Source organism: Lissotriton helveticus, chromosome 1_1 (assembly GCF_964261635.1).
Source record: "Lissotriton helveticus chromosome 1_1, aLisHel1.1, whole genome shotgun sequence".
Classification (NCBI taxonomy): Eukaryota; Metazoa; Chordata; class Amphibia; order Caudata; family Salamandridae; genus Lissotriton; species Lissotriton helveticus.
This window is the reverse complement of record NC_136057.1, coordinates 2,068,927,658-2,068,953,393: the sequence shown is the minus strand read 5'-3', so window position 1 is coordinate 2,068,953,393 and position 25,736 is coordinate 2,068,927,658. Positions and strand designations below refer to the sequence as shown.

The window sequence follows — 25,736 nt, the reverse complement described above, 5'->3', positions numbered from 1 at the left end:
ATTTGTTTAAATGTCTGCTCTGCAGGAGACATCAGAAAGCCCCACCTCCATTCAATCAGATAATAAAAGGATCATTGGTATAGTCGGTATTTTAGTTGCGAAAAACATTCCTGTTACATAAAACGTAGAAGTGTAAAATCTACAGCATGCTGTTTTTCCCCGTTTTACGTTGGTCACAGTAAAGACACGTTAGGTAATAAACCTTCGTCATTAGGTAAGGCACACACATGGTGAAATGCTCTTGGAAACATGCTTAGCTTAGGAGATGATGAGCGTGTCTATGAAACACCGAAGCTGATGGCGGCGGAGGGCGTTAGGACCCAGCAGAGACGGCGGGAGGCGGCGGTGTGTGGATATCACTGGAAGCCTAAGGAGAGTGCTGCTGAACGCTGCCTTCAATCTGCGGCTCAGCAGCAGCAGCAGCAGCTCCGAACCAGGGCTCGGAGCCTCACTGCTCCCGGAGCACCAGACCGGCGGACAGCGTGCAATGGAAGGCGCCAGGAGGCGGGGGTGCCCGGGGAGCACCGCCTGAGCCGCCCCGCACAGGGCTCACCATGAAGAAGCCGCCGGTGGTAAGTGGAGTGATGTCTGGGGGCATCGGGGCAAGGGGTGCAAGGATGGGTCCGTGTGGAGGGATGAAACAGCCATTGTAGAGCAGATCAGAAGCTGCGCGGGAAGATCACTCATCATCTCAACCCTTCCAGCCAGATTCAAACAAACACCCTCCACAAACCTCACTACAACCACTGTGCCGATGAAAGCACACTTCAAACCTGGTGCAGCCAGATATACCCACAAACACTTAACAAACAGACAGTCCAACCCTCTCTACAGCCACTGTGCTTCCAGGTCAAACCTCTCTTCACACCCAATGAACCTAGACCAAACCACAATGCCTTAAAGCCAGACCAAACCTCACCACAGTCACTGCACAGATGAAACCATGCTTCACACCAAGTGCAACTAGATCAAACCACAAAACCTTAGAGCCAGACAAACCCTCACTACAGCCACTGTGCTGAAGAAACCACTTTTTATGCTCAGTACAATTAGATCAAACCACAAAGCCCTAGAGCCTGACCAAACCTCACCACAGCCATTGGGCTGAGGAAACCATTTTTCATGCTCAATGCAACTAGATCAAACCACAAACCCTTGGTAGCCAGAACAAACCTCACTACAGTCACTGTACAGATGAAACCACACTTCACAGCCAGTGCAACTAGATCAAACCACAAAACCTTAGAGCCTGACCAAACCTCACTACAGTCATTGTACTGATGAAACCATGCTTCACAGCCAGTGCAATTAGATCAAACCACAAAGCCCTAGAGCTTGAACAAACCTCACCACAGCCATTGGGCTGAGGAAACCATTTTTCATGCTCAATGCAACTAGATCAAACCACAAACCCTTGGCAGCCAGACCAAACCTCACTACAGTCACTGTACAGATGAAACCACACTTCACAGCCACTGCAACTAGATCAAACCACAAAACCTTAGAGCCTGACCAAACCTCACTACAGTCATTGTACTGATGAAACCATGCTTCACAGCCAGTGCAATTAGATCAAACCACAAAGCCCTAGAGCCTGACCAAACCTCACCACAGCCATTGGGCTGAGGAAACCATTTTTCATGCTCAATGCAACTAGATCAAACCACAAACCCTTGGCAGCCAGACCAAACCTCACTACAGTCACTGTACAGATGAAACCACATTTCACAGCCAGTGCAACTAGATCAAACCACAAAACCTTAGAGCCAGACCAAACCTCACTACAGCCATTGTGCTGTTGAAACCACACTTCACACCCAATGCAACTAGATCAAACCACAAAGCCCTAGAGCCTGACCAAACCTCACCACAGCCATTGGGCTGAGGAAACCACTTTTCATGCTCAATGCAACTAGATCAAACCACAAACCCTTGGCACCTAGACCAAACCTCACTACAGTCACTGTACAGATGAAACCACACTTCACAGCCAGTGCAACTAGATGGAGCCACAAAGCCTTAGAGCACCTCACTACAGCCACTGTGCTGTTGGAACCACAATTCACACCCAAATGCAACTAGATCAAACCACAAAGCCCTAGAGCCTGACCAAACCTCACTACAGCCACTGTGCTGAAGAAACCACTTTTTATGCTCAGTACAATTAGATCAAACCACAAAGCCCTAGAGCCTGACCTAACCTCACCACAGCCATTGGGCTGAGGAAACCATTTTTCATGCTCAATGCAACTAGATCAAACCACAAACCCTTGGCAGCCAGAACAAACCTCACTACAGTCACTGTACAGATGAAACCACACTTCACAGCCAGTGCAACTAGATCAAACCACAAAACCTTAGAGCCTGACCAAACACTACAGTCATTGTACTGATGAAACCATGCTTCACAGCCAGTGCAACTAGATCAAACCACAAAGCCTTAGAGCCAGACAAACCCTCACTACAGCCACTGTGCTGAAGAAACCACTTTTTATGCTCAGTACAATTAGATCAAACCACAAAGCCCTAGAGCCTGACCAAACCTCACCACAGCCATTGGGCTGAGGAAACCATTTTTCATGCTCAATGCAACTAGATCAAACCACAAACCCTTGGCAGCCAGACCAAACCTCACTACAGTCACTGTACAGATGAAACCACACTTCACAGCCAGTGCAACTAGATCAAACCACAAAACCTTAGAGCCAGACCAAACCTCACTACAGCCATTGTGCTGTTGAAACCACACTTCACACCCAATGCAACTAGATCAAACCACAAAGCCCTAGAGCCTGACCAAACCTCACCACAGCCATTGGGCTGAGGAAACCACTTTTCATGCTCAATGCAACTAGATCAAACCACAAACCCTTGGCACCTAGACCAAACCTCACTACAGTCACTGTACAGATGAAACCACACTTCACAGCCAGTGCAACTAGATGGAGCCACAAAGCCTTAGAGCACCTCACTACAACCACTGTGCTGTTGGAACCACAATTCACACCCAATGCAACTAGATCAAACCACAAAGCCCTAGAGCCTGACCAAACCTCACTACAGCCATTGTGCTGATGAAACCACACTTCACACCCAGTGCAAGTAGATCAACCCACACACCATTGGTAGCCAGACCAAACCTCATTACAGTCACTGTAGTGCTGAAACAACACTTCACAACCGTGCAACAATATCAAACCACAAATCCTTAGCAGTCAGACTCAACCTCACTACAGCTATTGTGCTGCCATATGAAACCACGCTGCAGCCTCATCAACCCAGAAACACTTAACAGTCAGACCAAATCTTACTACAGCCACTGTGCCGCCATATGAAACCAAACTGCAGCAAGATCAATAGTCAAGCACATAGCCAGACTAAACTTCACTACAGTTATTGTGCTGCCATCTGAAACCACGGATCAAGCCCAATGCAGCCAGATCAAAACTCAGATAATTACCAGCCCGACCAAACTTTACAACAGCCACTGGACTGTAGATGAAACCACACTTCAACCCTAATGCACCCAGATAAACCCTCAAACACTTACAGCCAGACCAACCATCACTACATCTCCATAGCAGTGAAACCAAACTTTATTTCAGTCTATGCGCATCCGCAGTAAACCTTACCACAGTTAATTTACAGCTGGAAAATACCTCACTACAGACACTGAACAGCCAGACCAAATCCCACTACAAATCCCGAGCAGTCAGACCAAATCTCACCACAAACCCTAGGCAGCCAGACCAAACCCCACTACAAATCCTGAGCAACCAGGCCAAACTTCACTACAAACCCCAAGCAGCCAGACCAAACCTCACTGCAAATCCCGAGCAGCCAAGACCAAGCCTCCCTACAAACCCTGAGAAACCAGACCAAACCCCACTACAAATCCAGAGCAACCAGGCCCAACCTCGCTACAAACCCTGAGCAACCAGGCCAAACCTCACTGCAAACCCCGAGCAGCCAGGCCAAGCCTCCCTACAAACCCTGAGCAACCAGGCCCAACCTGGCTACAAACCCTGAGCAGCTAGACCAAACCTCACCACAAACCCCAAGCAACCAGGCCAAACATCACTATAAACCCCGAGCAGCCAGACCAAGCCTCCCTACAAACCCTGAGCAACCAGGCCCAACCTGGCTACAAACCCTGAGCAGCCAGACCGAACCTTACTACAAACCGTGAGCAGTCAAAACAAACCTTACTACAAACACCAAGCAGACAGACCGAACCTCACTACAAACCCTGAGCAACCAGGCAAAACCACACTGCAAACCCCGAAACGCCAGACCAAGCCTCCCTACAAAACCTGAGCAACCAGGCAGTACCTCGCTGCAAACCCACCTCACCACAAACCCGGAGCAACCAGACCAAACCTCACCACAAACCCCGAGTAACCAGACCAAACCTCACCACAAACCCCGAGCAACCAGGCCAAACCCCGCTGCAAACCCCGAGCAACCAGGCCAAGCCTCCCTCCAAACCCTGAGCAACTAGACCAAGCCTTACTACTTACACCGAGCAGACAGACGGAACCTCTGTACTCTCTACATGCAGCTAAACCAAACCTCACAGTCGTTGTAGAGCCAGATGAAACCTCAAAACTGAATTCCCTGTATTCACTGAGCAGCCAGACCAACCCTCACTAAAACATCTGAAATTTCGGATCAAGCATCACTACAAAAACTATATGGGCAGATGATTCCCGGCTAGTAAATCGATGCAAGTAGTTCAAATCGCATTAGACCAGAGCAAATCTCACTTCGGCCCCGTTACTGAGGACCAAGTCTCACCAGAGTCGCTGTGTAACCAGATCCTACTTTGTGCCGCCAGTCTAAATCTACCACACAAAACCTAGGCAGCCAGCTTGAACCAACTCCCACCAATCACTGCAAAACATTTTCACACAAACTATATGTATATGTAACCCATGCGCCGCCTTACCAAACCTCACTTTAAGTATTGCACAGCGGCATTTACCTCACTACATTCTATCTACAACCAGACCTCCCCTTGTCAATCACTACAAACCATTTGCAGCTAGCCCAAACCGGGGGCGGAGCTTTCTTTGATGAAGCAGGTACAGGGGCTCTGAGGGGGGCACTGAACCTTAATTGTTGCCTTATTCCACAATTTTACACTACTTACAACGGGGTTTGTTCCTGAAATGTGAGATTCAAGTTCGAGAGTTTCCGGAGTTGAGTCTGTTAATGTGCTGTCGGTGGTACATCGGTTCTTTTAAGTTCCTTGTACTGAGGGACAAGGGCAAGGTTTGTAGGGTTAGACAGGGCATAAGTCAGAGTCCCTTGTAAACTTTAAATGTGTGCGGTTTGAGTTCATGTGAAAGCGTCGCAGTGTGTTTGGTTGGGCACAGCCCGTGTCATTCAGAGCCTTGAGCTGTGACTATGCTGGTGTGTTCAGAGGGGATGTGGCGAACGGCCTCTCCACAGGACAGTACCGAGCCCTGTCCCTGGCGCGACGTCAGCAATGGTCTGGTGTTTCTACACCTCTCTAATGGTGGAGGCAGGCCGGTGCCAGCGCGGGCTCTCTCACACAGACAGCCCTGTGTGCGAGAGCCCGCGCTGGCGCCGGCCTGCCTCCACCATTAGAGAGGTGTAGAAACACCAGACCATTGCTGACGTCGCGCCAGGGACAGGGCGTCCAGGGACGGGCACTTCCGGGAATGCACGTCTCCGAGTGCCACACCGTGCTGAGGACTAACTGCTAAATGTAGAACAGTGACCATTAGACAGCTCAGGACAGTAGGCAGCTGGAAAAACAGGCTGGGGTTGGGAAATAGAAAACTCCGAGATGTAGAGTGCTTTGAAAATAGACAGCTAATAAAACTGACAGCACATGGGGATCGACCTCTAATATGAACACACATGTATGTGGATAAAGAGTTCTGAGGGCCAGACAGCTCTGGGGACTAGACAGCACTGTGGGGAAAGCCACAGACACGAGACAGCCATAGACAGTCACGAGAAGCGGGATTTATGTTTGACTGACGGGTCTGGAAGTAGGCGGGTTGGGGAATAGCTCTTAGAGAGATAGTTCTGAGGAACAGACTGTCGACTCTATGGGGCAGTCGGGTCTGGGTAGCAGGTCTTAGGGCCAGTCATCCCTGTATGCTGGCCGCCTCTCAGGAACGGGAAGCTGTCACGGATAAACTTCACAAAACAAGCCAGCTCTGATGGAGACAGACTCCTGACGCGCGACGTGTATCCTCGCAACAGTGTATCCGAGGCTCAGTCAATTCTGAGAAACAGCTGTTTTCATAGTCACTTTAGTTCTGAAGGACAGTGGTGTTGAGACATAGCGCTCAGAGACATACTCTGAGGGACAGTGGCATAGCCCGTGTGTCATTTGCCCTTGTGCAAGGAAGTAAATCGAACCACTTGCCGCTGTTTGAACAATGAAGTACAGCAATAAACAAGGTTCAGTGCGCCCCTCATGTCTCTGGGTGCCGGTGCCACTGCACCTGCTGCGCCTACTGAAGCTTCGCCCCCGATGAAGGACAGTGAAAATTTGGGTTGGCTTTATCCGGAGAAAAGTCATCTCGGAGGAGCAGTGAGTTTGGAGAGACATCTAGTTTTTTTTTTTTTGGGGGGGGGGGGGGGCTTAAAAGGTGTCAGTCCGGACAGAGGGGCCGGACAGCTCTGAGGAAGAGTTTGCTCAGAGGGACAGTCGTATTTGAGTGATAATCAGCTGAGAGGGACAATCGGCCCTGGAAATTATATCAGCTGCGACGGACAGTCAGGTCAGGAGGACCGTCACCTGAGGGGCTGAGGGTCCGGGGGTATTATAAGGTCCGAGGGCAGTCAACTTCAAGAGTCAGTCAGCTCTGAGGTACTGCGAGGGACAGTCATTTCCGAGGAGAAGTCATGAGCGAGTGACAGTTAGCAAGAAAGTTCGGTCAGCTCGAAGAACAGTCAGATTCAGTGAATGGGACATGCATGCTCCGAGGAATGGTCAAATCTGGGGATTAGACAGTTCGAAAGGAAAGACTGCTCGAGGGGCAGTCCCTAGAACTGATAATCAGCCTGGAGGGACAATTAGGTCATGATTACAGTCAGCTCACATGGACAGTCTACTAAGGCGCCGTCGGCTTAGAAAAACAGCTGTGACTGATAGTACGTTCTTAGGATCTGAGGCAACCAGACTGAGGGACAGTCAGTCGAGGGGGGGGAGGGGGGGTAGCGGGACAGTCTGCTAGCAGAGACACTCAGCTTGATGGAGTAATTAGCTTTGAATGATATAGTAAGTTCGTAGGGTCTGGGACAGCCAGTTCTGAGGGACAGTCGGCGGGGGGAGATAAGGGAGGTTGGAGGACCTTCTGCTTGTAGGGGCAGTCAGCTTGTTGGAGCGGTTAGCTTTGAAGGATAGTAAGCTGCTCTGAGGGTCATCCAGCTCTGAGGGCCAGTCTGCTCTGAGGGTCAGCGGCTCTAAGGGTCAGTCTGCTCTGAGTGTCAGTCTGCTCTGAGGGTCAGCTGGCTCTAAGGGTCAGTCTGCTCTGAGGGTCAGCTGGCTCTAAGGGTCAGTCTGCTCTGAGTGTCAGTCTGCTCTGAGGGTCAGCTGGCTCTAAGGGTCAGTCTGCTCTGAGGGTCAGCTGGCTCTAAGGGTCAGTCTGCTCTGAGGGTCAGTCTGCTCTGAGGGTCAGTATGCTCTGAGGGTCAGTCTGCTCTAAGGGTCACTGTGCTCTTAGGGTCAGTCTGCTTTGACGGTCACTCTGCTCTGATGGTCAGAGTGCTCCTAGGGTCAGCCAGCTGTGAGGGTCAGTCTGCTCTGAGGGTCAGTCTGCTCTGACGGTCACTCTGCTCTGAGGGTCAGTCTGCTCTGAGGGTCAGCGGCTCTAAGGGTCAGTCTGCTCTGAGTGTCAGTCTGCTCTGAGGGTCAGCTGGCTCTAAGGGTCAGTCTGCTCTGAGGGTCAGCTGGCTCTAAGGGTCAGTCTGCTCTGAGTGTCAGTCTGCTCTGAGGGTCAGCTGGCTCTAAGGGTCAGTCTGCTCTGAGGGTCAGCTGGCTCTAAGGGTCAGTCTGCTCTGAGGGTCAGTCTGCTCTGAGGGTCAGTATGCTCTGAGGGTCAGCCAGCTGTGAGGGTCAGTCTGCTCTGAGGGTCAGTCTGCTCTGACGGTCACTCTGCTCTGAGGGTCAGTCTGCTTTGAGGGTCAGCGGCTCTAAGGGTCAGTCTGCTCTGAGGGTCAGTCTGCTCTGACGGTCACTCTGCTCTGAGGGTCAGTCTGCTCTGAGGGTCACCCAGCTCTAAGGGTCCGTCTGCTCTGAGGGTCAGTCTGGCTCTGACCGACCCCCGCCCGCATGGAGGGGCCGCGCCTCAGCGCACTGCTCTCCTGTGCCTCACCCCTTGCCCCTCTCTCTCTCTCTCTCTCCACAGCGCCCGGGGCTGGCCGCGTTCCTGGCTCTCAGCATGGTGGGCACCAGCCTGTTGCTCGTGTACGGCGGCGTCGGCGTCAGGCTGCCCAAGGGGCTGAGGCTGCAGCCGGCGGCGGGAGGCTCGGACGGCGGCGGGGACGCCCTGCTCCGGGTGCCTGGAGGCAGCCAAGCCCCGGCCCCGCCGCTCCTGCAGGGGTACGTCAGCGTCAGCGACCACCGCAAGGTAAGACCGGGCGATGCGACCCTGGGAGGGATGGAGAGGCACGGGTGGAGGATGGCTGGGGGCTGACCTCTGAACTCCACCCTGAGGAGGGAATGATCTCGGTGCCTCCTCCTGGCCGCGCTCTTATTGGGATGGTCTCCTCACTGATGTTTCAATGCAGGCTGGTTACAGTCATGTGCATGCGTTTATTATGTTCATTGTTCTGTGATTACGGAAGAGACACATATTTGTCAACCACCAATCCTCTCAGAGAGTTCAACTGCAGCGCCTCTTGCAGTCACCTCTTCCCGCACTCCTCGCATGACACTGCCAGTCTGCCATGCGTTGGGCGGGTGTCTGCTCCTGTCCCGTCTGCCTGTGTCTCGGGTGTTTCTGTTTCCGTGATCCCCGCCTGACTCGCTCGACGCTCCCTTCACTTGTACACATCAGCTGGTGCGAGTCCGCGCTGGTACCCCGCTCTCTCTCTGCACCCTGTCACCTCAAAGCCTCACACTGTGTATGTTTCTTTAACCCCTTCCATGCTTGCTACCAGCACACATCGAACTGCATTGTATTGTATATGTATTCATATAGCGCTTCCTACTTCATTGCAGGGATCGAAGCGCGTTATTTTGTCTGAGACAGTCACCCTATCCTCTCCACGTCACCCCATGCCTCACAGTGTTTAGGTTTATTTATACCCGTCCTCACCGTGCCTGACTGCATCGACCACCCCTGACTGCCACTTGACTTACTGCGTACATACCTAGGATCTGGTACCAATTGTTGAGCTGGATTCAGACAGAGTCGGTAAAATATGCCGACGATGTCCCTGTGTAATATGCCAGTGACAGCCCCAGATTTATCCAACATACAACATTTATACTACATACAACAGTTTGGTGCAGTCTCATGCTACCTGGTAGCGCCTGATCCCTGCCAAGGGCCTGATCTTGGTGGGTTCGCTGTATTCCGACCTGTCCATAAACAGGGCACGGGTTGGAATTACAAGGTAAGATGTACTTAACTATCGGATAAGTATCGGATGTGTTAAATACCTGAAGGATCATTACATTTCGGCAGGCCAAACCTGACGAAATGTGACGGGCGAAAACACGCGGTATTTACCGTATCATGCATATTTTGGAGCGCTAAAAACCAAAATCCGCCTGTTATTCCCCATGAACTTGCAACATGTGCTATTTATCGCCCCTGATATACATGGTAAACTAATTAGCACCTATACCCGTAATCCGGGCACTAGATGGTATGCAATGGAGGGGAAAAGGCACTTAGCTTGTTGAAAACATTCACAAATGCTTAAGAGACAATATGAATTTGGAGCGAAGATTTTAAGTTTGATGTCCCCTATATGTAAGAGATGTGCATGCACTGTAAGAAGGTCAGATGCATCTGTATGTAGGAGTAATTACGCTAATACCGGTTTCAAGAGTACTTACGAATTACGTTTATTATTTAATTTCTTTTATAGCTCTACTTATCCCAATGTAGGGTGTCAGAGCACTTTACATCACCCACACATTATTATACAGAGACAATGAATCATACAAGTATGTAAATCAATGTGCAGGAAATATTGCATAAAACAAGGAGGGTTACAAGGTGGGGGAGTCACATATCATCCAGACTAGTAGGCGTTATGTGAGTGCTTGGTCTGGGGGAAACAAATCAGTATTTAAGACATAACACACCGATTGGGGTTGACTGTACTGATAATTCTTTACTACTATCCATAGAACTCCCTTTTAGCAACTTTAAAATTAAGAAAGCTAGAGATGAACAACCATGAGGTACGAAACCCATGCTTTTCAGTTTGCATGCAGCTCGCTGATGCCAGTTCATAGCTCACTGTGCTATATTAGAATGATGGTAACTTATGAACTGCAAGCGATAGAATGATCTCTGTGACAAAAGCTGTAAATCACTGACCTATCTACACATAATACACATCTGTAATCTGAATGTTACTCATTATGCCTTACAGCATGCACAGTAACCTTCTATGCTACCTTATGATGAGTCAAAACTGTGTCTAGGCAAGACCAAATCTCCTCAGCAAGTGCATTAACCATCAGAGTTATCTCACCATTATTATTATCCCATGAACATTTTCTGGCACACCAAATATTTCTGCAACAGGTGCCTTAACCCTGTAAGATATTTAAAAATCCATCCTGTATCTGACCAACTGGCCAATTAAGCAAGCCAGAAGATAGTTAGGCACTAATTATGAGTCTGGTTGTCTGAGGACCGCCAGATTCTAAGGGGCATGGTGGTGACATCCCAGCCACCGCCGCACCGACGGTCCGCCCGCCATATTATGATTTTGGTGTTCGGACTGCCATTGCAACGCCACAACCCAAAGGGAACTGCAGTTTCCTGGCAGCCACACAGCAGTTTGAGGGCCAAAATATGCTTGGTGGTGCCCTGAGGCACCGCCAAGCATATTACAACTTTCCTGATTGCCAGCGCTGTTATGGAGGTTCTTCCTCCATGAAAAGGCTGACGGTGAAGAAATAAAGGTGCCCCTGTGCATTGAGGTGCATGCAGGGGGGCAAATGTTGTGCTCATTGTATTTCTGAACCCCCTGTACTGGAAGAAATGGACGACATGGTGCATTTCTTCCTGTGCAGGAACGTGCACTAGTGGTCCAGCGTTGGTGCTATTTCAGGCTCTCAATGAGCCTTTTAAAGAGCACTGCCGCGGGGCTGACACCACCGCCTGCCCGCCAGACTACAAAAACTTGTAATCTGGCAGGCGGGCAACGGCGACTCTTGCCAGTGCATGGGCAAGGTGATTGTAATCAGGCCCTCAGTGTTACATTTGCCCTTGTTGCCAATATTTTTGCTGCAGAGTTAAAATGTGTAAACTGACTGTCAGACTCCAGATTTTCAAGACTGCCCCTCGTGACTCCACCAATTTTCCGGTGCTACTCTTTGACTCCCAATTTATGGACGTCTGGAATAACTTTTTTTCAATTCCAGGCACTATCTACACCTCCTAGTGTTTAACACCTCTCTGTCACCTACCCACATCACACCGTTAAGTGTCTATGTCAGCGACTCTCACAGAGGGCATTCATCCATTTTTGCAGACACTGGGGTGCTCCTTATGTTGTCCCTTTGTTGTGATTCATGCACACCCTAAATATGCTGTTTAGTGCACTCGAAAGCAGTAAATGAATTCGTCATGGATGTGCCCGTGTCTTCACACAAAGGACATTCACCTTCTCCCCCTATGTTAGGGATGGTTCCAAAGACACTGTTGTCTGTTGTTTCCATTTACAAATAATGTTGAACTCACCTTATTGCCAGAGGCATAACACAATGTGACCCCCCATTGCAGAATGTAATGAGGGACCCTTTAGTCTTCCACATGTCAAATATATTCATTGATCTTGGGATGAATGGGGGCCCCCTTGAAGGATTGGGGGACTCTGAGTGGTTGGGACCCCCTGACGCAGAGGCTGTAGGGGTTTGTGTTGCACCCTTGATTATCATACGTTATATAGTATATTAAATGTGTGTGTAAGTCCGTGGGCTTTTACATTTGAATTGTAAAAGGTTGAGCTTAAAGCCCATCACAGTCAGGTTTAAGGGGGCTGCCACGGCCCTGGAAGTATTTCTTCTAAATTCTATGAGGCTACGTGTTTAAGTTGACTCAATTCTTGTCATGTTATTTTTTTGTTTGTTATATATGATCATGTTTATTAAGATTTATGTTATGCTATGTGTGATATGTACCTTTATTTTACAATATTTTATCTGATCTGTGATTACTTTACATACCTCTCTAATACACATATGTTTGTATATATACTAGATTAGCATAAATATATATATGTGTTTATGTGTGTATGTATTCACTGAGAAAACAAAGGTTACGGCAACGTTATGGTTAAGTATGGAAATAATATCTAACTTTACATAACAAAACCCTAGAACTTCCATGAAAGAAACAAAGGTTTATTTTACTGCTTATTTGAGGTATCATCAACAATGTCATCAATGATGTTATAGAACATGTGATGAGTGATGTAATTTGTGAGGTCATAAGCAGTGCATAGCGCGTACACAAGTTACAGTCAGTAAACTATAACTGGTAAATTTTAGTGATTGTTTTTATTTTAAAACAACAGTTTTTATACTATCACAAGACCCAACTATAACATCACTTTAAAGTTAGGGCCCAATGTTATTCTTGGCGGAGAGGGAACTCCGCCGCAACAGCAATGGAGTTCCCTCCCTGCCAAGGCTATCGTCAGCCTGCCTGATTTAAATGCAGTACAAAAGGGGGTGGTGATGGACGGAGCATCTGAACCTGGCTATATGTCTGCTCATCTAATTTAGATGGGCAGACATACATCTGTTTTTTAATGACCATCACTGCCAGGAAAAACCTAACGATAAGGGGCACTAAAAAGTGCTCAATGCACCCCTCACCATGGAAAGAAACTCCCATGGCAAGGGGTGCATTGTTTTTGGAATTTTTTTTTTACAAATCCTGCTTTGTGATCTTCTTTATGAACACACTTCAAAATTTGGTAGTAGGCACTTCTATCCGGGTGACAGAGTAATTTACTGCGTCACCCTGGCGGAGGACAGCCCGAGTGCCAAATAATTAATCTGGCCCTTAGCTTTTTGAAAGTGAATTTCAATACGTTTTTTAAGCATAAGCCAACATCATCTTATCTTACCTAACTGTAACTTCACTTTACCTGCGTTTTTTTCAGAGAATTCCTGAGGTTTTCTTTTAGCATAAAGTACAATTTTATTACCATACCTATGTATAACATCACTTTAACCTTTGTTTTTTAGTACAGTTTTTGATTATATTCCCTCAACTCTCTCACTGAGTATAGCTATATGCCATGCCTGGCATGGGGTTGGCTGCAGGGTTTGGCCTAGACCAGGCTCTGTGGCAACCACCTTCAAGCAGTCAGCAACTTGCCATGCATAGCCTTCAGCTGTGTGTGGTGTGAGGCTGGTCGCAGGACCTTGCCACTGGGTACGCCCTGCACGCAACCCCTCTAAGGGGTTAGCTAATGACAAGGCGTGTGCCTCTGGTTTGGCTGGAGTACTTTCAGGTCGCTGGTTTGAAGCTGACACGCTAAGCACCAAGGCTGTTGGTAATACAAAATATTCCCAACCTGTTGGGTTTAGGTGATTAAAATAAAAGTAAATATTGAGGAGCTTTTTGATAGGAACATTTTGATAAAAAATGTATACTTACAATTCACATGAATAATACTAAGTGTTTCCTCTAAAACAAATCACTTCACATAAGTAGTTTTGATCGCATTTTATGATTCAGTTTGTTTTTCTACTAAATGTTTTCTATCACAAATTCTAAGAAAAATAAATTGGTGAGCCCGGTGCACTTTGTAAAATTAGGTTGTACTCTTACTGCAATTCCCGAAATCCACACATGGACAATGGATAGTTGCTGGTAGTCTCAGAAGAGAGACCAAGTAGCGTAGAGGGTTATTTTTGAATCATCCCTTTCCCTTCCTTTGCAGGCTTTAATGAAAAAAAGGAGTGCAGTGTGGGAAGTTTTTGCTCCTTTAGAGGTATTCATTTTTAAGCACTTTCTGACTTTCACAAGATCTAACGCGGGTGTTCAGCATACAAATTAAGTTCTGTTAATCCCAGCCTATGCCTATCAGCCGTCTTTTGAGTAGGTTCCTACTGTTTCATGAAAATATTGGCAATCTGAGTGCCAAATGTACAAGCACAAGTATCCAGAGGCCCATGTCTCTGCTCAGATAAAGCTTGCTGTTCTGTGCAGATGACTCGCAAGTGGAGGAGAAATGGCGCAGGTCCAACGTGGCTCGATGACCTTAGTTTGCACTGGCACGAAACATTAAAGAATCTTTTTGTAAACTTTTTTGCGTGATAAGGAATGTGAAAAATGGTTTCCTCCTTTACATTTATCAATCGTTTTTTTGCAGGTTGTCAAAAATGCAGACCACTGATTTATTTTGGTATACAGATATAATGAGGAAAAGGGAAGAAATCTAATCTCTTCTTTCAAAATACGAAAATTGAAATTATGTTTTAGGGAAATTAAGTTTGTAATAAGAAAGCAACAGCACATAGTGCACAATCAATTACTAGGCGCATTTAACAGAGTTTATTCATCTACCAGTGTGATGTTTTTAAACAAAGTTTGTAAAACCAGACCATACTAAAGGGGAGGACCCAGGTCTGCTGCCCATTCTAGGACTTCCTGCGTAATCCAACCCCCCAGGGAAAAAAAGAAGGAACTGGAACAGAATAACATAATTTAAAGGTTGAAGCTCCCCTCTCTTTTCACTATTTCTTTGCTCTTCCTGTTACCACTACTTGTAGCTGGAAGGGGCAGGCTGAGGGGCAGGCTGTGGGGCAGGCTGTAGGGGCAGGCTGTAGGGGCAGGCTGTGGGGGCAGGCAGAGCCTCAGCAGCTAAGAGATAGGATTGGCCTGCATGGGACAGCTGATTCTGACTGGTGTCAACAGCCAGGCCAGAAGTAGATATACATCTGTCTCTGTTTTATGTTGTCTGTGACACTAATACTGGTATCAAGGATATATGTCCAACAAGCTATCCAGAATATTACATGAACCTTAAAGTTTACCACAGATTGTTGACTGATTTTCAGCTCGCACTGACCTCAATGTATAAACAGAGACTCACTATCACCAAAAGCCATGCCCCAAAAAAAGAAAACAAGGAAAATCACATTCACCTAAAGGCCTGGTACGGATCATAGCCAGAGCAGTATATTCACTCCAGGAATATAATCCGCAGTTGCAGATTATCAATAAACATTCACCTTAAGGCCCACACAGATCATACATAAAGAGTCACATTCACCTGAAGGCCTGGTACGGATCATAGCCAGAGCAGTATATTCACTCCAGGAATATATTGTGCAGTTGCAGATTATCAATAAACATTCACTTTAAGGCCCATACAGTTCATAAACAAAGAATCACATTCATCTGAAGGCCTGGTACAGATCATAGCCAGAGCAATATATTCACTCCAGGAATATAATCCGCAGTTGCAGATTATCAATAATCATTCACCTTAAGGCCCACACAGTTGATAAACAGAGAATCACATTAAGCTGAAGTCCTGTCACAGATGAGAGACAGACAATCAAATGCACCCCGGGCACTGTCACAGATCACATGCAGAGAATCAGAAGCACCTCAAGTCCTTGTCAGTATCACGGAGAGAGAACCACATTCACCTCACGCCATGTCATAGATCAGAGACACAGAATCAAATTCACCACACACACTGTCCCGGGTCAGAGAAATACTGGCATTTACCTCAATCCTTTCCCAAGTCACATACAGGGAATCATATTAACCTCAAGGCCCTTCACAGATCATAGACAGAGAAGGACATACATCTTATAATCACAGACAGATAATCACATTCAACCCAATGTGGTTCTCTGTCTGTGATCATAAACTACAGACAGAGGATGACATTCAACCCAGGAGCAGTCCTACCTCAAATGCGGAGAATGAGTCACTTCAGCTCCTTCCACAGATCAATGAAAGGGAATCACACCCACCTCTTAGGGGGGGTCCATGAAGGACAAGTGGAGGGGTAGTTGAGCTAACCAGAAAAGCCCTCGTAAAGCAAAAAGACTCATACCCATAAATCAGTTACCCTTGCATTATTGTATGTGCAGTGGAATTCTCAGTTTTTTTGTGTAATAAGGTACTTTTTTTCTAAGAGAAGCACTAGGATGGACATTGATCTTATTATGCGGGGTGGTGGTATTATGGGTGGTTTTGTGTACTGAGCATGAGTACTCCAACACTAGCCTCCCTGAGAAACATGTGACCGCTCGCCCTGCTTACCTCTGAGAGTCACGCTGGGGAAGGATTGTACTTGGCCCAGTTTGCAGAGCCACATTAGGGCTGGTCTTGGGACAGCAGTGGCAAAATGCCTGAACCCAAACACTTGTGGGACAGTAGCCACTGCCTGCCCCGTGGCCTCCTGTATGTAGCCGGACAGAAGTTGATTTGACTTGTTTTGCTATTTTCTTTGATGTTTATGTCTAGGTTCAGAGCTGGAGCACAAACAAAACTCAAGCGTTTGGCCGATGCCGTTGATTTGGAAGCCATACCCCTTCTGTTCAAACATTCAGTCCATTCAGCAAATAGACAAATGGTCTGTTTCAGAGAAATAGAGAGAACTCTAGTTGTTGGGAGTTGAGCTTCATATTTCAATATAAGCGTGCATTTCTGGTGCATAGGTGGTTAGTGTCAGGAGGCTGTTTTAGCAATTCATTTGAACCCATCACTGGTGTCCTCTGCATATTGTTGAAAGGAGACACTGTGTTATGGCAGGAGCTCTACTGCATATAGTTCTTCTTCCTCTTCTATTATTATTATTAATATTATTATTATTAATAATGCTATTGTTATTTTGCTGTTGTTGTTATTGCTGCCCGGGACCAATGACCATTGATCGTCTTATCACGTGGAGTATGCCTTAATCTTCTTCGATATCCCCCACCCCAGCAATAAACCTTGACTCTCCCATGGCAGGAGACGGCTACGCTGCACCATGCAGGCTGGGATCCTGTGGAGCAAGCTGCGAGGTTGAATGGTGGGAAGACAGGATGAACATTTCTGGAAGATTCCCAGCTGGCCTGTTTAAATTCAAGTAATGCGACTTGATGTTATTTCCTCCTCCTCACCCTGCTTCCTACAGATGACCCCATGAGCCCCCGAAACCAGTTCGTTAACAGGCCCCAGTCAACAGGCTCTTGTAGGAGGCAGGGCCGGACTGGCCATAGCGGGCACCGGGCAATCCCCCGGTGCGCCGCACGGGTGGGGCCGGTTTTGGGCCCCTGGGGGCCGTTTTTGTTACAGGGCCATTTTTGCAGCATGGCTGCAAAATCGTCCCGGTACCAAAATCTGCCGAAAACCGGCCCCAGCAAAGAGCTCAGCGGCACCTCCAACCCCCCAAGTGGGGTGGGGGGGGGGCGAGCACTTTGCCAGGGCAGGTTGTGGTTCCCAGTCTGGCCCTGGTAGGAGGGAAGGGGACGCTCGGATGAAGTAGACGCTGCAGCTATCTCTCTCTCAGAGGTGGGTGTGGCGAGGGGAGGTGGGCGGGGCCTGCCTTGTGTGCTCCAGCACTCAGGAACAGGGGGGCACTGGGTATCTCTTCCTTTTACATGTCTGAGCTGCCTGCCGATAATGACGTCTCCTTTCTGCGATGGAAGGTTTCACGAAACAGGCGTAAAGTGCACATGTGGGGCTTGATATTTACTTCTGGATCGGACACTTATCTATCGTAGAGATGGAGAGAAGAGAGAACACATTTTGAAGATTTAACTGATGTTAAGTACTAAAATCCCTCAGGCATGGCCTTTGAAATCACAGTTTGTTTGAATCGTAAAACTTCCTCATGTGGACGCAGTGAATGAGTCTGTAGCCCTTTGCAAAGCTTCTGTGGCTTACAGCGCAATCTGTGTTTGCCTCTATATTTGTCTGCATGACATACACAAGTGAAGCTATCGTGATAGTGTAGTCGATTAATGCATCTATTGTAGAAACCAGTGTGTCACCTCCGGGTAATTTGCTAAGTCCTGCTGGGTCCAGTAAGGGTTTAATCCTTCTAAGTTGATGAAAGGAGTGCTGTTGAGATGGGTGACACTGACACCTGTTTAAAGTGCCTAGAGGCCGTCCAGTGCAGCATGTAAGAGTGTGACTCTATTTGTAAAGAAGGGGGACCCCTACTAGTGATGCATTCACTACTTGTAGGGAAACATATAAGAACTTTCTTGCAAAGCAATAAGTAGTGAGAAATATTATAACGCCAAGAATCCAAGACGGCGACAAATAATTACAAAGTTATTGTGACATGTAATTAAAAACTGATAAAGACAACAATTATTCTTATGGTGTAAATTGATATTTTTGTTTTATTTCAATATTTTTTAGCATTTTTGTAGAACATATTTAGTTTATAAAAATATACATTTCTAAGTTAAAAAGTACGTGATAAACATGTTAATTTGTCAGGTGAAAAAATACAAAAAAAGGGAAAATACAGGGTGGACAACAAAGATGACTCCGATGTTAAATAGGGCTTGATTGTATTAAGCAAAGCGGTAGATAGGACTCTACGCGCGTTTCGGCATTAGCCTTCTTCAGGAGTCCGTCATTTGCAGTGAAAACATAGACACAACACTAAGGAAAACAATTGAAAAAACATGTCACATATTATAGAACTCTTAATAGTTTATCTGTTCATACTATATATAATATGTTCGTCTTGGGTCTAGGTCAAAATCATTCATTATAACAGTATTGATACCGTGATCCTATTTTGATGTTAGACATAATAGAGGCAGCTATGAAGGTAATACATCAATTATACATAATCAATTTTAAATCACATCTATGGTCACATTACTATGTGTATCTTATACACTATACAACGGATCTTTTTATATTTTTTGTTAAATTCTACTCAGAGCGAAAAAGTGATCTAGTAGATATAAAAAGTAATAGCCAAGATTAGAAAATAGAGAGAGATAAGACTATACGCTGTATTCAAAGAGTGAAGCTAAGAAAATAAATCGGTGAGGCTTTAGATATTTTTAACTGACCATTCTGACAAATGGATAGGTATAATTTATTATCTCATCCTTATACATAGGGCAACAGGTAATAAACCAAAAAATCAACCAAAAGATTGGGCGATTAAAGGATTTGAGATATTGTTCTAAGATTTACTTACATGGGATTACTAAGGTACACTATTATACTGTTGATGTTCGTTGAAGGCAACCCTTGAGGATTATCTTTTTCTTTATTCTTAATATATAAAACAAAGAGAAAAACCATTTGTAACATCCATTCTGGCTATCTTAAGGTGTATACATGGAAGACAGACTGTTGTAGTATTGTGAAGAAATATTACATATATACCTATTTATTGTATAAACAACCTTGGTATTTTTCTGCGGGCACTTGCTTACATCGCCATCTTGATTAAAGGGATATTAAGCAGTGGAGCCAGTGGCAGACTGGTTATGCCTTAATGAAAGCAGAGAGAAAGGTAAATGAAATATAAAGGAGGGGGGAGGGGGGGCACATAGTTATCTAGGATAGGAACTATTGAAGAAATTAGAGAAACAAAGCAAAAAATAATTCCAGTTACCTTGTCTTATTATTCTTTGTTGACAGAAGAAGAGTGTGCACTTAATAAGAGACTGATCCAGGTTGTAGGTATGATATAGCCTACTGGAAAAATAAGGGTATTCCTATTTAGTGCCTAGTAATATATTTGCGGTGTATAATGCTAATACTATAAGCCTGAAAGGTTAAATTGATGATATTTACCTATTATAACTCCTTACATGTATTGTTTCCTGTCTTTAAACATCCAAAACAGCTCAACTCTCTAGATAGCTGTTGAATTCAACAAGGTGGAAAACATAGGGTTTAGCCTGTGGTAAACATACGAGAGCGGGTTGTCATATGTGTTGAAACTAAGTGGCAATACGTACCTACAGGGGCAGTGACCATAACCTTGATATAGGTATAGTGAAAATTGGGCCACGAACGTTGGTAGTCTTCAGATTAAAGCTGTACGTGAAGTAAGGGTCCAAAAAACAAACAGAGGGACTGGTATTAATATATATGAGCGTGTTAGTAATATGGATGTATCCCTACTACGATGTACCTAGGTTCGCTAAACGTACCTTGTTGATTGCAGGTTGCCTAATATATACGGGAGTCAGAGCTGGTCCATCGTGATGGTCGTGCCGAAAGGAACGAAATCTGAGTAACACGAGGTTTATATACTGCTATTCTAATCGGCGCCCGGAGTGGTTGCTAATTGGAAAGGCGTGTGATTCCTAGCGGAATCTCTACAAATGCATATCGTGTCATCGCTAGTTAACTATGCCCAATACGAACGCATTGGTAGTTCTGAATAAACTACTCAAAGCGAACACTCCCAGATCTCGCGAGAGTAAGGTATATCCAGTGACGGCACTTTGGTAGTTCGAGCACAGAACTACTAAGTGCGAACAATCTCCAATATCGCGAGTATGAGATTACCCAATGAATGCACATAAGTAGTTCAAGCACTATATTCCACAGTGCGCGCGAGTCTGGATATTCTGAGGGTAAGGTATTATGAGTGAGGTCAGAATGGTGATATAAACGAAATAGTCTTAGTGGACGTAGATGCGGCATGCAATTAGCACACCGCAAAGATACTGACCAGAGCCAAACTGGACATTTTAGTGGTAATTGTAAAACGATATTTGGCGGCCGATGATAGTTAGCGCATGTAAGAGTGTGAGCCAGTATTATGATATATCACTGTACTCCTCCATATTAATCAGTCCCCAAGCCAGGTGTACCCTAAGTTCAACCACTGTTGTCAAAAGGCATGAAGGCCCGATTACTCTGATCAACTTTTTGTTACTACACAGCCTAGTTCTGTAAGTGGCTAGGAGGCACATGGAGAACACATAACTACCACGTTTCAAAGAATTTATTCTCTAAACAAAAACATGAACTATACTACTACTACTACTACCACTACTAATGCTGCTACTACTAATAATCATACTATTAGTAATCATGATACTACTACAGCTACTACTACTACTACTAATATTAATAATAATGGTGATGCTAATAATAATAATAATGACACTACGACTACTACTACCACTAATACTACTAATAATAATAATAGTAATCGCAATACTACTACAGCTACTACTACTACTAATAATAATAATAATGGTGATGCTAGTAATAATAATGATACTACTACTACTATTAATATTATTATTAGTATTATTATTAATATTATTATTAATAGTAGTAATAATAATAGCACCAACAACATTATGAATTATTATTATTATTATTGTTATATTCCCAACAAAATCTCGTTGAGTACTCATGGCGATATACAGCTCTTGCTCATTTCCATGCTAATCCTCCTCCTTCTCATACGTGTGTGGCTCTCCCCTCGACAATCAGCATACCATAGCGTGACGGATTGTGACCTTTCCTTCATTTCTGCACATGAAGATATTTTCCCCCATAGAAAGCTAAAGCTCCCCACCTTGCACATCCTCAGAAATGGGCGTGATTGGGAATCTTTTATCGCCAAATAAACACATCTACGCCAAACGTTTTTGGGTGTAGGTTTAGGAGTTTAAATGGGTGTAATACAATGTTTGGGAACAGCAACTAAGCTAAGTAAGACTCGTTTTCCCACCTTAACCCTATGGTTATTACTCTTTAAACTGCACCAATATCAGGATGGTGAGCTTAAGATCATCATTATTTTTTGAGCACCAAAGTATCATGTAGGTACGTGCAGATGTTGAATGCCCATTGAAACTAGCACATCAGGCACTATGATTTGCTGGATACCTTACAATGCTTGGCTACATTACAACTCTTTTTCAGTTGTACTTGACAAGCATGGAAACAGAGAAGCAACAAAAAGACAAAAATAAGTAGCAGGAATGAGGGGAACAACTACTAAGTTCAGAACATTCTCAGAGCATTCAGAAAAACACCTTAGAGCATTTAACAAAACAAACAAACCTTCATCTTGAGGAGCCGGCCTTGGTAGAAAAAAGTGCTGCACTGCGAAGAGTGAAAGTGTAACAGAAAAGATAAAGCAAATGACTCCGTTCCTCGTTTTTCAAGTTTTCCGTTTTCCAATATGCTCTTAAACAGTGGCAAATGAAACATTTGAACTTTAGATACACAAATGTCGTGAAGTGAAGAAATATTTCACATTTATAATTATTTCTAAGCGAAGAGAAGCGAGCAGAGTGAGAGAGGTCGGTGGGTGGGAAGCACTTTTCCTCACACACCTACTCAAGTGTCCGTACCGAGAGACATACATCAGGGCATGTTGTAATTTAATTACAGTGCTCTGCGCAGGTCGCTGTAAAAACCCAAACCAAGCCATTGATCTCGTATTTAAGGATAATTGAATCAATAAGACTAGCACAGCAAATTGTAGACTCTAACGTCGTAAAACAAGCAAGGGCTTCTGCAAGATGGACTTCAGGGTCAAAGGGCGATACCTTCATCGGTAACTATCGTGTTAAGCCACAACAAATGCAGATACTGATCTACGCAAATTGCTTCTTCAGAGTATGCATGCATTTTCTTGTTTTATGCACTCATCAGCCCGATTGACTCTCTGGATATGAGACTGAAGCCTCGGGATGCAGGAAGACCAGGTGACAAAGATGGCGCCCGCCATATTTACGCATCTCTTGCGTGCCGGCTGTGATGGCAATTGCTTTTTCCAATTCGTCTGAATTACAGCCTCCACCTAGAACATCCGAATTCCTGTTGCACAGGTTTCAGAGACTCACACTTTCTGCAGGAAGACTCCTCACTGGAAATTTACCGCACACTGCCAGCTCTCAAACCATTCCGTGTTCTTTTCTTTCGACAAGAAGATCAATTTATTGCCTCTATCCATAGCAGGCCCGGCTCCAGGAAATTTTATTTGGGTGGGCCAAGGGGGCATTTGGGTGGGCCACTGCGGGCTCGAATTGTCGGATATATGTCTAGGCAGATCTGCTTCAGGGCCCTTCTTTATCTCTTCTTAGTCTTACAAGGCCCAGTAAAACGCACTCTTTTCCAAATCTCTTTCTCAATATTATCACTCTCAAAAGTGTTTTTTCCATGTAATGTTCCTTTGATGGGAAGAGGAGGTTTCTGAGGTGGGAGTATCAGGCAAGTGACACTTCACGGGCTTCCTCTGTGGGAGCCTTCAGGGAGAATCCCTCTTCATTGCTACCTCCACCTGACCCCGGACTCTGCAAGGCACTCCCTTACAGGCTTGATTATACCCACTCCTCTCCAATGCACCTTCTCTCACAGCTGACCTTGGGCCCCAAACCCATATCAGGCACCATCGGGCTCCACTTTCATTTTTCCCGGTAAAAACATTAGTAAATTCACCTTCAAACTTAAAACATTGAATATAGCAGTAAATATAATTAGCACGCACTTTAAAGTATATTCCACAGTAGCCCTTATGACCCAACTGCTAATTAAATAAACAAAAACAGAAAGGCCATGACAGGGCCGGCTTCAGCGCTGATGCGAAAGTCTTTTTTGGAGCCGCACCAATAGCCTCTTTCTCCGTAAATACCTTTACCACCACCTTCCAACAGTGCCCCTCATCCCTCCCCCTATTGACCTCCTACTCGGATTTCCTCAATGCCACGCCACATGCCACAAGTTCCCCTCTCCTCCCCATAACCCCTTCCCCTTATGACCCCCTCTTCGGATTCCCTCACTGCCACCCTCCACCAGTGCCCTCCTCTCTCTGTAGCCCCTCCCCCTCATGATCTCAGACCTCAGATTCCTCACTACCACCCTCCAACAGTGCCCCTCATCTCTCCCCAGATCCCCCCTCGACCCCATGACCTCTTCCTCAGATTCCCTCACTACCACCCTCCAACAGTGCCCCTCATCCCTCCATGGCCCCCCTATTGACATCTTCCTCTGATTCCCTCACTACCACCCTCCTACAGTGCCCCTCATCGCTCCATAGCCCCTCCCACTACCTCCTCCTCGGATTCCCTCACTGCCACCCTCCACCAGCGCCCCTCATCTCTCCGTAGCCCCTCTCTCATATGCATTTCATTTGTTGTATAGCGCTACTCATATCAGTGTATTGTGTGTCAGTACTTTACACCACGCACACATTATACAGAGACAATGAATCATACAAGTATATAAATCAGTCTACAGGGAACGTCCCATTAGTCTATGAGGATTACAAGGTGTAGGAATCACATGTCATCCATACTGGTGGGCAGTATATTTTAAAAAGGTTTGTTCTGGGGAAACACAACCTTAGGATTTAAAACGTATTCCATGGGGGTCAGCTTTATGATAAAAATGTACATCTGCCCAAACATACTCATTTTAGCAACATTAGAATAATGAAAGACTGAGGAAGTTCTAACTAGATCACAAAACAAAAAAAGGAAAGTTCTAACTATACCATTCATGTTTGTATGCCGCTCTTTGGTGACAATTCATTGGTCACTGTCCTATGTTAGGATTGTAACTTCTGAACTGCAAGTAAACAAGGATCTCTGTGACAAAGGCAGTAATCCACTGAGCTTCCACATAAAATACAGTTCATCTGCATTTAATAACTACTAACAGACAAACGAGTGCTCCCCAGCAGGATCATTTTTCACCAGCGTTATCTGGGCATTTTGTATGGTCTAATTGTTGTCTTGCATCAGCCATGATCATGATAAAAACTGTTTAAATGAAGCGCACATTATGTATGTGTCGTGCTGGGCCTGTGCAGATTTTTAAAAGAAAAACAAATAGTCACACATTCTCTTACCTACTACTCCATTAGTCAAAGTTTGAATAACAGGCAGCCTGATGTGATAGGCAGCTGCAGGGGTCAGGAAAGGTGAATAGGAATAAACAAACTTCTTTTCTCCTGCACTGCATAGAAAAATATCCACGCAGAACAGTAGGCAAAGGTTACCTCAAAGAAAGGTTTTTTCGCCTATCACCATGTGGAGATGAAGGGGTGAAAAAATAAACAAAGCCTCGTTTATATGTAAATGGTCGATTAAAAACCTGTGAAGTACTTGGGTGTGGCTGCAATAATCTCAAAAGCTGTCTGTGTGTGTGTGCGCGCCCCCGGGAAGCTGTCTCAGCCCGGGCGCACACACACAAACACCCTTTGAGGTCACTGCCGGTGTGCGCCTGCCTTCAAGCCCTCACTGCGAGGGCCAAGGCTCCTGTTTGGGTGGGCCTGGCCCACCCGCTAGAACTGGGCCTGATCCATAGTATACAAGATAGTGGCATGTATCAGCTTTTTCATTCTCCAGAAACCTAAAAAGTATAGATACCTGCATGTGTTGTGCAATCTGCAAAGCAATTGTACTCAATAAATTGATTTTCTGGATGAGCGTTTCAATTAAACTCTGCAAAACTCAATTTGGAGTGAGAGTTATGGTTTGTATGCGGATCACAGTGCAGGAGTTATGGTTTGTATGCAGATCACAGTGCAGGAGTTATGGTTTGTATGCAGATCACAGTGCAGGAGTTATGGTT

General features: G+C 45.6%; 1 protein-coding gene across 2 annotated transcripts in view; it reads left to right on the top strand.

Moving 5' to 3' along the window:
• The first annotated feature begins 414 nt into the window (after positions 1 to 414).
• ST6GALNAC5 (ST6 N-acetylgalactosaminide alpha-2,6-sialyltransferase 5) overlaps positions 415 to 25,736 on the top strand; it is a 950,199-nt gene continuing 924,877 nt past the window's right edge. For both annotated transcript variants that reach the window (XM_078645266.1, XM_078645258.1), the window contains exons 1-2: positions 415 to 572; positions 8,394 to 8,615. In XM_078645266.1, the coding sequence (XP_078501392.1) occupies positions 555 to 572; positions 8,394 to 8,615 (240 nt within the window). In that variant the 5' untranslated portion in view covers positions 415 to 554. The remainder of the gene's footprint in view (positions 573 to 8,393; positions 8,616 to 25,736) is intronic.